The 15,528-nt window shown below is 47.9% G+C and overlaps 1 protein-coding gene across 12 annotated transcripts in view; it reads right to left on the reverse strand.

The window, feature by feature from the left end:
- Positions 1 to 406: 406 nt before the first annotated feature.
- The window catches only part of LOC105477205 (ankyrin repeat and sterile alpha motif domain containing 6), a 71,289-nt gene continuing 56,167 nt past the window's right edge, over positions 407 to 15,528 (reverse strand). For 4 of the 12 annotated variants that reach the window (XM_011733610.3, XM_011733609.3, XM_071078070.1 and 1 more), the window contains 2 exons: positions 12,633 to 12,729; positions 8,116 to 8,676 (listed from right to left, as the gene is read on the reverse strand). In XM_011733610.3, the coding sequence (XP_011731912.2) occupies positions 8,627 to 8,676; positions 12,633 to 12,729 (147 nt within the window). In that variant the 3' untranslated portion in view covers positions 8,116 to 8,626. Of the gene's footprint in view, positions 5,060 to 5,749; positions 7,004 to 8,115; positions 8,677 to 12,107; positions 12,730 to 15,528 lie in introns of those variants that run through there. The other 8 variants (XR_003016989.2, XR_011612723.1, XR_011612722.1 and 5 more) reach the window with 7 other exon arrangements.

A 15,528-nucleotide genomic window follows, 5' to 3' on the forward strand; every position in this document is an offset into this window, starting at 1 on the left:
GCATCTCTTCCTATGCTTGTCAAATATTCAAGTGTCTGTTTCTGTCAATGACCTTTTCTTGGTTTGCAAATATTTCTAGCTACTAATCCCTTATTAATCTCTAGTCAGATTTAGATACTGCAAATATCTTCTCCCTGTCTGTTCACATTGTATCCTTCATTTAAAAAGAAATCTTTAATTTTTATGTAGTCAAATCTTTTATTATCATTTGCCTTAGGGCTTTGTGCTTTATGTGTCTTGGGTTAAGAAGTTTAGCTCCACTTACCAGCTCTCTCACGTCCCCTCTTTCCTGGATTACAATTCTATACTCCTACACCTGCAGAGAGGGAGGAAGAAGCTTGGTTGTTTCTCCAGATCTTCTACATGACCCAATTTCAAGCTATTTTCTCAGATAGAGATGTTCTCTACCTGTGTTTCCCAGGCTGAGTATTCGTCACTAAAGAAGACTTTGCTTTCTGGGGTGTTAACTTCCTAGAGAACATACTAGACATTATCAGCACAAACAACTCCACAGCTGAAAACAGCAAGGAAGAATATGAAGGAAAGATGCATGCAACAGAACGGGTTTCCAAACCAGGTGCTTCTCAGAACTGCAAGAAAAGGAAGCAAGTAAAAAGTTGAAAGTGAGGATTTCTCAGTTCTCACCTTCCTCAGGTGTCATGTCTCAAGGGAATAAACGTGCCTCAAGTTCATTTTCATTCCTTTAATTTAAAAAAATTTCAGAAAGTGATACATATTATGGTTATGGAAAGACAGAAAGAGCTTTGAACTCAGACGTCAGACAGACACCAGTCTAACATGGAGCTGACTTGTGATCCTTCTACAAGTCATCCCACCTGTTGGAGCTGCAGTTTTGCCTGGCCTATAAAATGCAATTTACCATGCACACTTTTCCTTAAGAAGTTTCACTTGCAGGGTGGAAATGGAAGTGCTTTACAACTTATACAAATTTTTAAGCACCTACTAAGTGCTAGGCACTGGGGATGCTTTTTCTCATTTAATCCTCACAACCACCATACAAGGATAAATTTATTATACCCATTTTACTGGTGGGAAGACTGAGAGATTCAGAGTTTCAGAGAGATTAAGTAACTTCTTCAGGCTTACACAGCTAGGATTATTATTCCCCTTCCCTTAGCCGGACTGGAAACATGCAGCTCTCTGCTTTGGGGATCCTAGCTTTTCTATTTTGTGTTTGTCAAGTTATTTGACACTGAAGCATCCCATTTTCCTGCCCTGGGAACCAGGTTAGAAACAAATTTCAGACAGTGCTTTCCAGATCTTCCCTCCCCTCAGCTGAGGCAGTTCTCTACACTCTGGCAACCCCAGAGATCTCCAAACTCAGTTGCAGAGGCTCAGAGGGTCCCCTGAGACAGCTCTGAAGTGGTTTCCATGGCTCCTAGCAAGTGGTAAAGGGTTAGGAAGACCTTGTCTATCCCAAGGGGCAGAAGGTGAGAGACAGCCCAGCCTTAGTGATGTATCTTCCATTAACACAATAGGACCCATCCACAGCCCTCAGTGGCACACAGGGAAGGGCACTGACCAAGAGGGAGGCTGTCCCTGAGTTCTGGGGGGTTGGGAGATTGTCCAGCTCCTCAGCCCCCTGACTCCACTCCCAGGAGATGAAGCTGCCTGGAACCCCACCGGTGGACACAGGACGGAGGTGCTGAGGGCACAGCCTGGGTATCTGAGGATGTATTGGGGTGACTTGGAGTAAATACAGCGTGGAAGGACAGGAGCCGTGGCAGCTACCCTCAGGTGTCACTTGCCAGCTCAGGCTAATGATCCTGGGGCCATGACGGGGGATGGCAGGTTCAGGTGTTGCCCTCCCCTTGAGACTGGATAGAGACCCTTTCCCTCTGAGCTCCATTCATAGGAAACTCCCAGGTCCCAGTTGGCAAGCACTGAAGGGCCCAGGGCTGATCCCTCTCAACACAGGTTCATGTCAGCAGATGAACAAAGCATCAGGTGACTCCAGGAGCAATGAATCTCCTTTCCTTTCTTAGAAAATGATTATCAAGTCACAGAATGTCAAAGCTGGAAGAAACCTCAGAGATGGTGACATCAAACCTGTCTTAGAGTGCACATGAGGAAAACAGGCTCAGAGAGGGCAAGCAAGGCTGCTCAGCACAGCACATGTCACCCTGAGCCTACAATCTCAGCAATGCTGTCTGCTTAAATCATTCCTAGCAGCCCCGTGAGAAAAGCCCTCATCCCATGAGACCTCTGCCAAATTTGGGGCTGCACTGAACCGGGGATATTCCTCTAGATTTTGAAAACTTTAAGGCATAGCCCTCTTATTTTTAAAATTTCACCCTGAACCATTTTGTCTCATGGAGTTTATAGAAATCTTGTTTCTCCCAAGAAAACAACAAAGAAACGATGGCTTCCTGTGTGAAATCCCCGGGAGGTGTAGGACTCAAGAAATATTCTGCTTCTCCTCTTGTAGAGCCCATAGGGAACCAGAGAAATCCAAGTCTAATGTTTCCTGGGGAGCATCACTACAATGCTGGAACAAATATCAAAGGAAGATGTGATTGGTGGAGTGGAAAAACAGTGCATTTAGAGTTGAGAGACTTAGGTTCAAGTTTGTCACTGATCTGCTGTGTGACCTTGGGCTGGCACCATCTCATTCTGGGTGTTTATCCCCCATCACTTGGAGGAAAGACGGGATGCTCTCTAAATGCCTTTCCAGCTTTAGCACCCACTGGGACCCCAGCTCCCCGCCCTTGCTGTCCCTGGGTACCACCTCCAGCTTTCCTCCTGAGCTTGCAAAGCCTGGGAAGAGAAGGGGTTGAGTGTTTTTCTTCCATTTAAGCTCAGACTTATTAAGTGACTTGTCCACATTTCTCTGGAAGTGACAGGCAATGAATATGGAGTTCCTGAGGCGCTTTGTCCAGATCTGATCACGGAAATCAGGAGAAAGACAAATAATCTCCAGATTGTCTGGGTTGACGTCGTTGCTAGAGGATGATGTTAATTCTGCTGTTTACAGAAATAAGTCCAGTGTGAGTCGAAGCTTTTTGGTGTCTAAAACCAGATGGTATTTCCTGCCTTGATCAGCCTCAGAGCTTTGGTTCCCATGGCAACCCTGAAGTTCCACCTACTGCAACTTCCCTGTTCTCCAAGCTTCTTCCTCTTCCACCATCGTGCTATGTTGGGCCCATGGAGAATAAAGCCAGTAACCAGCATGTGCACAGCATCTGACAGTTTACAATATACTCCAGCAGTTATTACCTCATTTAATCGTCACCACAGCTTTGCCAGATAGCATTTGCTAACTCCCCATCCTACAGATGGGAAAACTGAGGCCTCAGAGATGAGGCCATCTGCGCTTTCAGCCCTTGATGGTGTAGGTAGAAGTCAAACCCAGGTTTCATGATTCGGGACCTCTATTGCACCAGGATGAATATGAATACCCTGCCCTGCAGATCACCTACTATGCTTATTCCTAAATGATCATTTCCACAAATAAATCAGGTCTAATCAAGGCATGGCAACTTTAAGCAAGTTACTTCACTTCTCTGTGCCTTACTTTGCTCATTTGTAACACGGGTTGTAGTAATGACACCTCTGGGTGGATGAGAGGATTAAGCATGCATGTACAACCAGAAGAAATGCTTACTGGTGTTGAAGGGAGACCTGGGAAGGCAGGGTGAGTCTCAGTTCTGCCCTACCTGTGTGACTCTGGGTGGGTCATCTTGCCTGCGGAGCCGGCTTCCCCCGGTGTAGGAGGGAACAGCATCACAGTGCTCACACGCATGTGGTGCTTGAGAAGATTAAGTGCGCCACCTCTCACGCTGCAGTGCACATACGCATCCCCTGGGGACCCTGCAGGGCCTGCATTTCTCACAAGTGTCCATGGACAACACTTTGAGTAGCAAGGCTGTAGCTAGGAAAGCCCCACGCAGGTGTTATGAGTGATCAGTCATGCAAAGAGCCATGCCCCCAGCAGTAGAAAGCTCAAGAAGCTTGAAGAGCTCACTGCAGGTGAGCAGGAGCCCCTTGGGTGGTTTTAACGGGGTGTGAGACTTCTGTCAGAAGGGCTCCTTCGGCCCGAGCCCTGGGCTCTGCAGAGCCTGGAACTCTTACGGGGTTCTGGTGAAAGCTCTCCCTGATCTTGCTCTCAATAGAGGACATAAAAACATCAATGTGTTACATCTTGCACAACCAAAAAAAATTTATTGATAATGACTCGTGAACTCTTTAAAATAAACTTTAAATTAAAAGCTAAGTCAGTGTGACCCAGGAACGGTAAGTGGCCTATGTTTAAGTCCATGACAGACAGGGGATCAACGGAGACCTATCACACGGTTCTAAAAACAGCCTGCACTTCATGCTTCCCCCGGTTTCCTTTGCTCCATATTCTTCCTTATGTGACTATGGTTTGTAAACTAAATTATGTGCATTTATTGCTACCAAATTAACAAATATTTTCCATTCATTCTTGCAGTAAGTCTGGCCAGTGCATCCCTGGGCCTTGCCACAGGTCCATATCCCAGCTTCTCTGCCTGCTCTCAGCTCCAGGGGCACGGTGGCTGCTGCTGAGGAGCTCCTATGCCCTTCAAGAAACAGTGAGAAAATGATTAAAAGCTTCTGTGCCCAAGGATGGCCTCCATGTCCCAGGCACTGTGTTGGGCATTGAACAACGTGAGTCTTCACAGCAGCCCTGTGAGCCGGGGTGTTGTGACACCAGTGGATCACAAGCTCCTAGAGGGCAGGGAATTTGCTTTGCTCCCTGGTGCATCCCCCGTGCCTACGAGGGTGCGCCATCAGTGTCTGCTGCATGGATGTGCTCGCCTACCCGAGAAAGGCTGTCAGCACCCGCACAGGGCCTCCTAGTTATGTGGCACCCATGAAGTCACCCTACAGAAGCTGCAGTGACAATGGTGTGCAGCCTCCAGCTTCAGCTCCTTCTTCGTCGCCAAGGTTCCCCTCCACACACACACCCAACAGTTTAGAAAGCCCCTTGTCACAGGCCAGGTTCCCTGGGAAGTGCACTCTGAGGTGAAGCAGAGCCTGCAGCCTGTTGCTTAGGGACTGGTCTTGGGACAGACACCTGTGGAAGGAAAGAAGAAATGCAGGACTGTGCGGAAGGAGAGGCCAAGGGCTGTGGCTGAGGCGGGGGACAGAAGTCCATGGGAGTCCACACGGCAGCCTCAGCTGCCTCGAGGGCACCCACAACTGAACAGGTCAGTCAAGTGGGTGTCCACTCCAATGCCTGGGCGCTTCAGGGAACACTCATCTTCGGACTCAAAGGGAGTGTTCGGGTCATGATGAAAGTGGAGACAATTATCCTGCTAAAGAGCTGTGAGCACATGAGGCGGAGAAGCTCTGAGCCACGCTGAGACAGGAAATGAGAACCAGAGGAGTGGTGAAGGGGCGCGGAGCAGGCGAGATGAGCTGGCGCCCTGAGAACGTCCTGACCTCTCCCCTCCACGGGACCAGGACCAGGCAGCCCCACCTCATTCGCTGGCTCATTCTCAAAGCATTTTCTGTGCTGGGCTCTGGAGATACCGGCTGAAGACCCTCAGTTTATCTAGACCTCTCTGACAAAGGGGCACATGTATGTGGGAGGGAGAGGAAAGGAAAGACCCTAGAAGGGTCACACACCTGTCACACTGAACGGCATGGTAGAGATGAACAAGACTCAATGAAGGCAAAACACCAGCCAGGTCACAGGCACGCCCATACCACCCCCGCCCCCACACTCTGCCCCAACCTTTTAAAAAAATTATGGAAACATATGTAACATAAAACCAGCCATTTTAAGTCTATAGTTCAGTAGCATTAAGGACATTCACAACATTGTACATTACCATTAGCTAATTCTACAACTTCATCATCACCCTGAAAGGATTAAGCAGTCAGTTTCCATTCTCTCAACCCAGCCCAACAACCATGAACCTGCTCTCTCCATGGATTTGCCTGTTGTGGACATTCCACATAAATGGAATCATGGAATATGTGGCCTTTGGTGTCTGGTTTAACTTAGCCTACTGTTTTCAAGGTTTACCCAGGTTGCAGCATGTATCAACTTCGTTCTTTTTTATGGCTGAATAATATTCCATTGTGTGGATGTAAACTTTGTGTATCCATCCATTGGACATTTGGGTTGTTTCCACCTTTTGTCTACTGTGAATAGTGCTGCTATGAATATTCACATACAAGCTTTTGTTTAAATACCTCTTTTCAGTTCCCTGGGGCATATGTGTAAGAGTGGACGTGCTGGGTTCCATGGCCATTCTACTCTGAACTTATTGAGGAGCCACTCCCCCTTCTTTTTATAGCTTTTCATAGAACCACCGGGCTGGAAGGGATCACAAAAGTGACCTAGAACAGTGTTGCTCAAACTTTTGGATTTCACACACCAGTAAAACTAAAACTATCATCACCACACTCAGCCTCTCCCAAAGTAGGAGGGACTTGTGTTGGAATGAAGGCCAGCATGTAAAATGGAAATATCCAGTGTGAAACTCATGGCCTCGTTCTTGCTTTTCTCATTATCACCTCCACCTGGTACTGGTGCGTGGGGACCACTGATCTGGTCCAATCCCCAGCCCAAGTCTGCATCCCTTCTCTAGCTGCCCTGGCACAGGCTGGCCTAGCTTCTGTTCCTGCCTGAAGAATGCTCCCGTCCCCGGGCAGCTCAGATCCCTGGAACGTTCTTTCTTGTGGAGTGCTGGTCCTGTGCCCATGGCCTCCCCAGACCCTTGCCCCACCCTCCAAGGCCCCCCAGCTTCCCCCCATCACCTTCCTAAGGGCCCCTAGGGCTAAGCTACTGGGACCGGGGAAGCATAAACAAGGCAGTCCCAACTTGCAAGAATTCTTACTACTCTTGTGAGACAGGGTCTCATTCTGTCGCCCAGGCTGGAGTGTAGTGGTGTGATCATAGCTTACTGCAACCCTGAACTCCTGGCCTCAAGTGATCCTTCTGCCTCGGCCTCCTAAAATGTCGGGATTATAGGCATGAGCCGCCGTGCCAGGCCACTGTTTAGAATTCCTAAAAGAAACAGAGAATCACCAAGCTATTTATAGCTTTCAGAAGCCCTCCTCTCCAAATCGTGAACAAGTTGCAGAGGCTAAACAACAGGTTTCGTTTATTTGTCTTGTTGGCTGGGCTTATTCAAATTCCACGTTCCCCTCTGTGCTGACAACAGGCAGCAAGACACTAGGGAGTGTGAGGCCTGCACTCAGACCAGACTGTTCCTTGTCAGCTGTGTGACCTCGGCAAAGTTGGTTAGTATCTGTGTGCCACAGTCACCACACTGACAGAAAGAGGAGTTTCAGGATGCCTCACAGGGTTCCTGTGAAGATGAGGCAAGGTGACTTCTAGAAGCTGCGCCTGGTGGCCCCAGGGGCTCGCTCCATAGCAGCCATGACAGGCAGGCATTTGGACAGTGTTTTATGCCTTGGATGAATGCAGTCAAAGTGGGAAGATAACTTCACAACATTTAATACACACAGGCCTACAAACAATAATCTTTCAAAGAATTAAGTCCCCGCATAAACATAACAATAAAATAATAAAAAGTGTCTATGGTGAGGAAAATGGAAACTCACTCTCTTGGGCAGAAACTAAAATGACATTCTAGACTCCTGGCAGTGGATACAGTGGCCCTATAGGGGCCTATAGGGGAAGGCCAAACCCACTCCAGCCACCTGGAGGTAGAGACAGAGTCTCCCTGACAAGGATGGCCATGCCCTGTGTCTCTGCCCTGGAGAAGGCTCCAGCAGGAAATGGACACCTGGGAGGGTCCCTATGCTGATGCGAGACGGCTCCACTCTGCTGGACAGGGCCCCAAGTTGGCGGGGGTCCTGGAGGAAAGGGAGTTCTCAAGGGCAGGGAGATGTGGTCTCAGCCTTAGGAAGGAAGTGCGGTGCCAGGCAGGAGAGCCGAGGACAATGAACTGGGCTTTGTGCTCGAGCTCACTACCTGTGATTCTGTGTGGATTTCCCTTCTGTCATTCCCAAGCTTTGGCAACAAATGTTATTTTTGGGACTGGATTCTCCGCTGGGGGGCTGAAATTAAGGCAGGGACTAAATCCACTCAGGCTACATGTTAAGGAGGAGCAGAGCGCCCTGAGGCCAGAGGATCCACCTCACTCAGGGAGATTCCTTCTGCAGGCCAGGCCTGCAAAATTTGGTATCAGCTTTATTAGGGAAAATATCAGGTCTCTTTACACGTTGAACAGGAACTGCTGGTTAACAAGACACGATTAACTTGCTAGGAATGGACAAGGACAGCAACAGGAGAGTGCTTCACAGCAGCTGCTGCTGATGGCACCTTCATTCTGGCTGCAGAATTCTCCCAGGAAGGGTCCCGGGCTCTTCAGGAGGCATTTACTTGGAAGCACAGCTCAGAGTATCTGTCCAAAGTTGTCCAGCCTCCAGCCTGGCCCATGTCTTCAGGCAGCTCCGAGGCAAGAGCAAAAGAGACGGGTTCCCTGCCCCCTTTTTACCCGCTGGATCAGCTTCTACGACTTGGCCAAACTACCTTTCTGTCTGCCGTGCTGGGAATCCCACTGACAGCAAGACCCAGAGTCAGGCACATTTGGGGGACAGGTCCATCGGCCACTCCTCACTTCTGTGGGTTCCGATGCCAGCAGAGCCACGTCAGCAGCTGCTACCTCTTGCCGGAGGGAGTTTCTTCTGGCCTCACCCACCCAGCCATAGCTACGTCAGGGCAGAAGGGAGAGAAGAAAGAAGAGAGATGAGATGAAAGGATTTAAAATGTGCAACCATCTTTGAGGTTTCCCACATCTGCACTGCTCCACAGTGTGAAAAGGGCTTTCACTTTCACCTGATCCGTGGGGGCTGCTATCCCCTTGTAACCAAAAGGGAAACTGAGACTCAAAGGGAGTAAGAAACATGCTCAACATCACGCAGCGCTAGGTCTGACTACGTCCAGAGCTCTTTCCAGGGTAACAGGTTGCTTCTACTCATTTCAAAGGACCAAAACCAGAAAAACACGCACCCAACTGACGCCTCCTCCCTGACGATCTAGAACTTACACATTACGTGCTGCCTTTGCACATGCCCCGGTTGGGATGCCCTTTCTCTTTCCTGCCTAAACCTGCCCTTCAAGGCCCCACTCCAGCTCTCTCCTCTGGGGTCTGCCCAGGCAGAGTCTGAGCCATCATCGATGACTTTCCCTGAGCCATATACCCAACACGCTTCATCACCACACCATCTCACAGACGTGCTTGTCTCCTCTAAGATACTATGGGGTTCCCTTGAGGGCAGAGAAGTCCTTTTTCATCTTTGGAGGCAAAGCATACAAGTGGGGCTGGTACAGGGTAGATGCTCAGTAAATGTTTGGTAACCAAAAGAATTAAAAAGTAAACATTCTCCTCACAAAACCAGCTGGCCTCCATACAATTTTGCGGCGCTGAACTAGAGGCAGGAGCCCTCTGTGGCCAGCGGGAACTTGGACATCCAGTACCCAGGACACACCAGCAAGACACTGCCTGGGTGCTGGGAAACAATGCCCTCCACCCTACAGGAGAGCTCAGGGTGGAGCCTGAGCTCAATGCCCTCAAGGCTGGAGAGCTTTCGGAACAGGGACCCTGCCATCTCAAAGCAGGCCCCGTCCCGACGTCCCACTGCCAAGCAGACCACCTCTGCAGAGAGCTGCTGGGGACAAAAAGGTGACCACCAACGGCCCTGACCCACTCCCAGGGCTGCAAGGCCTCTTGCCTGCCACTGTTCCAGTCAAAGCGGGGCTTCCCCAATGGTGTCCAAGGAATTCCAGTCTTGCAAAAGCACCTTGGAGAAGTGATGAGAGTAATGTGGGAGACGCTACGAGCTTCTTGGTCCTGTGAAGAGGCCTGACACGTGTGGGCATGCTGAAGGTTATGAGAGGCCTGCAGCAAAGATGATCACGTAGCTCGCTTTAACTTGGTGTCTGCCAAACCTACTTGACAGGGAACCTCACCCCACTTTCACATACGCACCCTACTTTTCTTTATGGAAAACCTATTAACATCCTGTGGAACTAGGGTTCCAAGGAGCACACTTTTGGGAAATGCTGGTGAAGGTCACCGAGCAAGGGAGGTGCTTCTTGTTGGGGGCGGGGGCGCAGCCTCCTGGAGGCAGGCTGGGGACACATGTGGGAAGGGAAGGGGGTGATCAAGGACCAAAAATAAGCACCCAAACGACCCCTCCTCCCTGACGATCTATAACCTGCACGCTCCGTGCTGCCTGTGCACATGTCCCCACTGGGGTGCCCTTTCTCTTCCCTATCATCCGCATCCAAACATGCCCAGAAAGGGTGCCAGGGACCTCTTGTGAACCAGCACACAAACTTCCTAGGAGGAAAAGCCTTGGACACCTGAGTCCAGTGAAAAAGAAAAGAGAAGCATTGTCTGGAGCCTCTGCTGTCCTGTCTGCAAAACGGGAATAGCCCCGCTCCATCCAGGGTCATCCACTGAGTTCATGGAGGTCTACATTTGTGGGAAGGTGACCCCCCGGCACAGCTGTGTATCATTGGTGTTCAATCAGACTTACTGAGTGGAAGCTATACCAGTATATGGTTATGAAAAAAACAGCACCACAGCAAAAAGCAGGCACAAAACCTCAAAGTACATAACATCAGGGGCCATGAATTTCAGAAGCAAACAATTCTAGGCCTACTGTTAACCCCTGAAGCCATCAGTAAATTAAAACAAGAATCTGAAGTGCTTCTAGCTCCGAGAGTCTATAGGAGTTAGTGGAAAAGGCACAGGCTTGCAAGCCCACCAGGTCCAGTTCTGAGCCCAGATCTGCTCCTTCTGGGCTGTTTAACTGGCAAGCAGCTTCCCTCTCCCTAAGCATCCAGTTCCCAATGTGCGAGATGAGGTTACACGATGCCCCCTCCAGGGTGGCCATGAGGATGGAATGACAAAGATAAAGCTGCAGCACACAGTAGGGGACGAATGAGTTGTCTCCTTAAAAAGGCTGGAACATGAGACACCTTTGTATAGGTGTCTGTCAGTAACAGCTAAATGAAATACTTTGTCTTCAGTCCTGTGGAAAGTTGGCTTCTGTGGGTGGAAGGCTGAGAGGATTTAGAGGAAAAACACCCACTATCAGGGCAGGGGAAGAAAATGACGAGGCTCTGGGCAGTAAGATAACGACATCCTCTGAAAGCCAGCATAGGGGAGTGGGCTTTCATGGCTGGGGGAGAGACAGATGAGAGATGGCACCTCCCAAGGAGACCAACTTGTGGCTCAGCACTGCTCAGAGTAGAGATTAGAATTCTGTGCAGACCCAGCACTTTGGGCACACTGGTTCTAAGCTCCAAATAAGAGGCCATTGAGCTGCATCTGAACTTTGAACCTGAGTCCAGAGCACAAGGTCTGCCTACTCTACCATGCTGCTTCTCAATGTCGGGACCATCTATTTACAGGTGTTCTCTTGCCCGTTGAGAGCCTGAAGGCTCTGGATGGTGTCTGCACACTCGGCACCTGGTATCTAACATAAATGCAACAAGCACTGGCTGAATTAGTCACTCACTGGAAAATATTTCAGAAAGCCACCGGGTTTTAAAAGTCAGGGCCCCTCTAATTTAGTATAATATGATATGGTAGGAAACAACACAAGACAATTCCCTTTTGAGGAACACAGCATTGACAGGATGTAGAAAAAATTCCAAATTTTCACTTCTTTGCCTAGAACCTTTGAGCACCAGAGGACTTTCACGATATGACCCATTAGTCTTCTGCTTCCACTTTCAGTGCAGAAAGCCCTGCAGTGATACGGGTGAGCACTGTGGAGTACCAGAGCATCATCTGGTCTGACCCTCCACTTTGCAGATAAGGAAACTGAAAGTTAGGAAGAAGAAGGGATCCACACAGCAGGCCTCCACTTCTTTCCTTCTATAATAGACTGTCTTTGCAATAAAGAAAAACGCGTTTGACATACACATCTTGAACGCATGCTGTAAGCTGTACGCAGCAGGGGCAGTGGAATGCTAGAGCAGTCACACACATAGCACTGAGGGACCCAGCGGCTGAAAGGGGGTCAAAAAAGACTCCATCTGACAGGTGACTTGGACCAGGAGGGACAAGTTAGAAGTTTTAAGGGACGATGTGGCAGGAGGGCTAACCTCTCACCATAATACATACCCCCCATCTAAGTCAAAAGTTGTTGCTAGGAAGCCACTATGTGGAGACTGCACATCCCGGCCTCCTCTGCATCCAGGTGGGGTCACATGACTAACAGCAGCCAAGGGGACGTGAGCAGGAGTGATGTGTGTCGGTTAAGAGCGAAGCAGGTAAGAAGCAGCCATGCCTTCTCCATCGTCCCTTTCCCTTGCTGCCAGCCAGAAGCAAACTCTGAGGCTCCCAGGGAGGGCGGAGCACAGGATGAAAGGAGTTGAGTGCCTGCATCACTGAGTGAACCAACCTGCCAACCAGAAGCACCCCCACTGGACTGCTACATGGGAATCTGTCTCTGTGTGTTGAAGTTCATTGCAGCAACAAGTACTACCAACGAATGCAGTGGATGTGAAGCAGGCATCCCGAACAAAGGGAACAACGTGACTAAGGAACAGCAGTGTGACGGGGGCAGGGCTGGGGCCATGGCCATGTGAAGGGGTCCCGGGATTCAGAGAGCTCACGCTGGTGGCTACGGGAAGGAAGATCACGCACAGGGGCTGTTGCCAGGGGCCCTGGTGTTGCTGGCGCTGCTCTCAAAGGAAGAGTGAAAGTTGTGAATGGTTTCCTGTAAAATTTGTCTCTCGCGTCCCTGCGGAGGAAATTGAAAACAGACACAGAAAGTCTTATTAAACCTTTTAACCATTAATTCAATTGACACAGTGTTGTTAATGTTCAACTCATACTTGAAAAACCCATGGGCGTCTCGGGGAAAATAAATTACCTAATTGAAAGAGGACCGAGTTCAATAAAAACATACTGAGTCAGAATCTCCCCAGTACCCAACATCATAGCCTGTCAATGCTGCAGAGGCCCTGGGATGCAGGACCCCAAACCCCTGGTCAGAGCGGGAGGCTGAGCCCGGGGCAGGACTGACTCTTCCCGAGTCGCATGGTCCAGATTCGAGGTCTCCTTTCCTGCGCCTCTGTGCATCTTTCCAGTCCTCAGATTTTCAGAAAATTCAACGGGAGCCCAGTTTCCTTCTGCTACAGGATAAGAGTTTAAACTGCCTTTGCTTCCCTTTGCCCAAAAGCTGCCAGATTTGTCTTCACAGAGATTCAGTTCTCACTCTATTCCTACAACGCCCCCTGCCCCCTATACACACATTTTCAGATGAGAAAAGAGGGTGGATGTGAATGTTCCGTTAAGCCCAGAAAACATCATCACTGCATACCAGGCTCAGAGGCATCAATACTCAGAGATTAAGAACAGAGACTGGGTCCTAGCCAGAGCAACCAGACAGGAAGTCAAACTGTCACTGTTTGCTGATGACATGATTGTTTACCTAGAAAACCCTAAAGACAGCTCCAGAAAGCTCCTAGAACTGATAAAAGAATTCAGCAAAGTTTCCGAACACAAAATTAATATACACAAATCAGTAGCTCGTCTATACAACACCGACCAAGCTGAGAATCGAATCAAGAACTCAATCCCTTTTATAATAGCTGCAAATAAATAAATAAATAAATAAATAAATAAAATACTTAGGAATATACCTAACCAAGGAGGTGAAAAACCTCTACAAGGAAAACTAGAAAACACTGCTGCAATAAATCATAGATGACACAAACAAGTGGAAACACATCCCATGCTCATGGATGGAAAGAATCAATACTGTGAAAATGCCCATACTGCCAAAAGCAATCTACAAATTCAATGCAATTCCCATCAAAATATCACCATCATTCTTCACAAAATTAGAAAAAACAATTCTAAAATTCATATGGAACTGAAAAAGAGCCCACATAGCCAAAGCAAGACTAAGCAAAAAGAACAAATCTGGAGGCATCACATTACCTGATTTCAAACTATACTATAAGGCCACAGTCACCAAAACAGCATGGTACTGGTATAAAAACAGGCACGTAGACCAAAAGAACAGAATAGAGAACCCAGAAATAAACCCAAATACTTACAGCCAACTGACGTTTGACAAAGAAAACAAAAACATAAAGTGGGGAAAGGACACCCTTTTCAACCAATGGTGCTAGGATAACTTGGCTAGCCACATGTAGGAGAATGAAACTAGATACTCAGCTCTCATCTTATTCAAAAATCAACTCAAGATGGATTAAGGATTTAAATCTAAGACCTGAAACTATAAAAATTCTAGAAGGTAACATTGGAAAAACCCTTCTACATGAAACCCTTAGGCAAGGATTTCATGACCAAGAACCCAAAAGCAAATGCAATAAAAACAAAGGTAAATTGCTGGGACTTAAACTAAAGAGCTTTTGCATGGCAAAAGGAACAGTCAGCAGAGTAAACAGACAACCCACAGAGTGGGAAAAAAATCTTCACAATCTATACATCTGACAAAGGACTAATATCCGTAATCTACAATGAACTCAACCAAATCAACAAGAAAAAAACAAACAATCCCATCAAAAAGTGGGCTAAGGATATGAATAGACAATTTTCAAAAGAAGATATGCAAATGGCCAACAAACATATGAAAAAATGCTCAACATCATTAATGATCAGGGAAATGTAAATCAGAACCACAATGTGATACCACCTTACTTCTGCAAGAATGGCCATAACAAAAAAAATTAAAAAACAGTAGATGCTGGCATGGAGGTGGTGAAAAGGGAACACTTTTACATTGCTGGTGGGAATATAAACTAGTACCACCACTATGGAAAACAGTATGGAGATTCCTTTTAGAACTAAAAGTAGAACTACCATTTAATCCAGCAATCCCACCACTGGGTATCTACCCAGAGGAAAAGAAGCCATTATATGAAAAAGATACTTGCATACACATGTCTATAGCAGCACAATTCACAATTGCAAAATCATGGAACCAACCCAAATGCCCATCAATCATTGAGTGGATAAAGAAACTGTGGGGTGTGTGTGTGTGTGTGTGTGTGTGTGTGTGTGTGTGTATATATATATATATATGGTGGAATACTACGCAGCCATAAAAAGGGATTAATTAATGGCATTTGCAGTGACCTGGATGAGACTGGAGACTATTATTCTAAGTGAAGTAACTCAGGACTGAAGTAACCAACATCGTATGTTCTCACGTGTAAGTAGGAGCTAAGCTAGGAGAACGCAAAGGCATTAAGAATGATACAATGGACTTTGGGGGATAGAGGGGGAAAGGATGGGAAGGGGGTGAGGGATAAAAGACTACATATAGGGTGCAGTGTACACTGCTTGGGTGATGGGTGCACCAAAATCTCACAAACCACCACTAAAGAACTTACTCATGTAACTAAACACCATCTGTTCCCCAATAATCTATGGAAATAAAAAATTAAAAACAACAACAACAACAAAGAACAGAGACTGGGCTGGGCATGGTGGCATGCACCTGTAGTCCCAGCTACTTGGAGACTGAGGTGGGAGGATTGCTTGAGCCCAGGAGGTCAAGGCCAGC

The sequence above is a fragment of the Macaca nemestrina genome, chromosome 14 (genome assembly GCF_043159975.1).
Source record: "Macaca nemestrina isolate mMacNem1 chromosome 14, mMacNem.hap1, whole genome shotgun sequence".
NCBI lineage: Eukaryota > Metazoa > Chordata > Mammalia > Primates > Cercopithecidae > Macaca > Macaca nemestrina.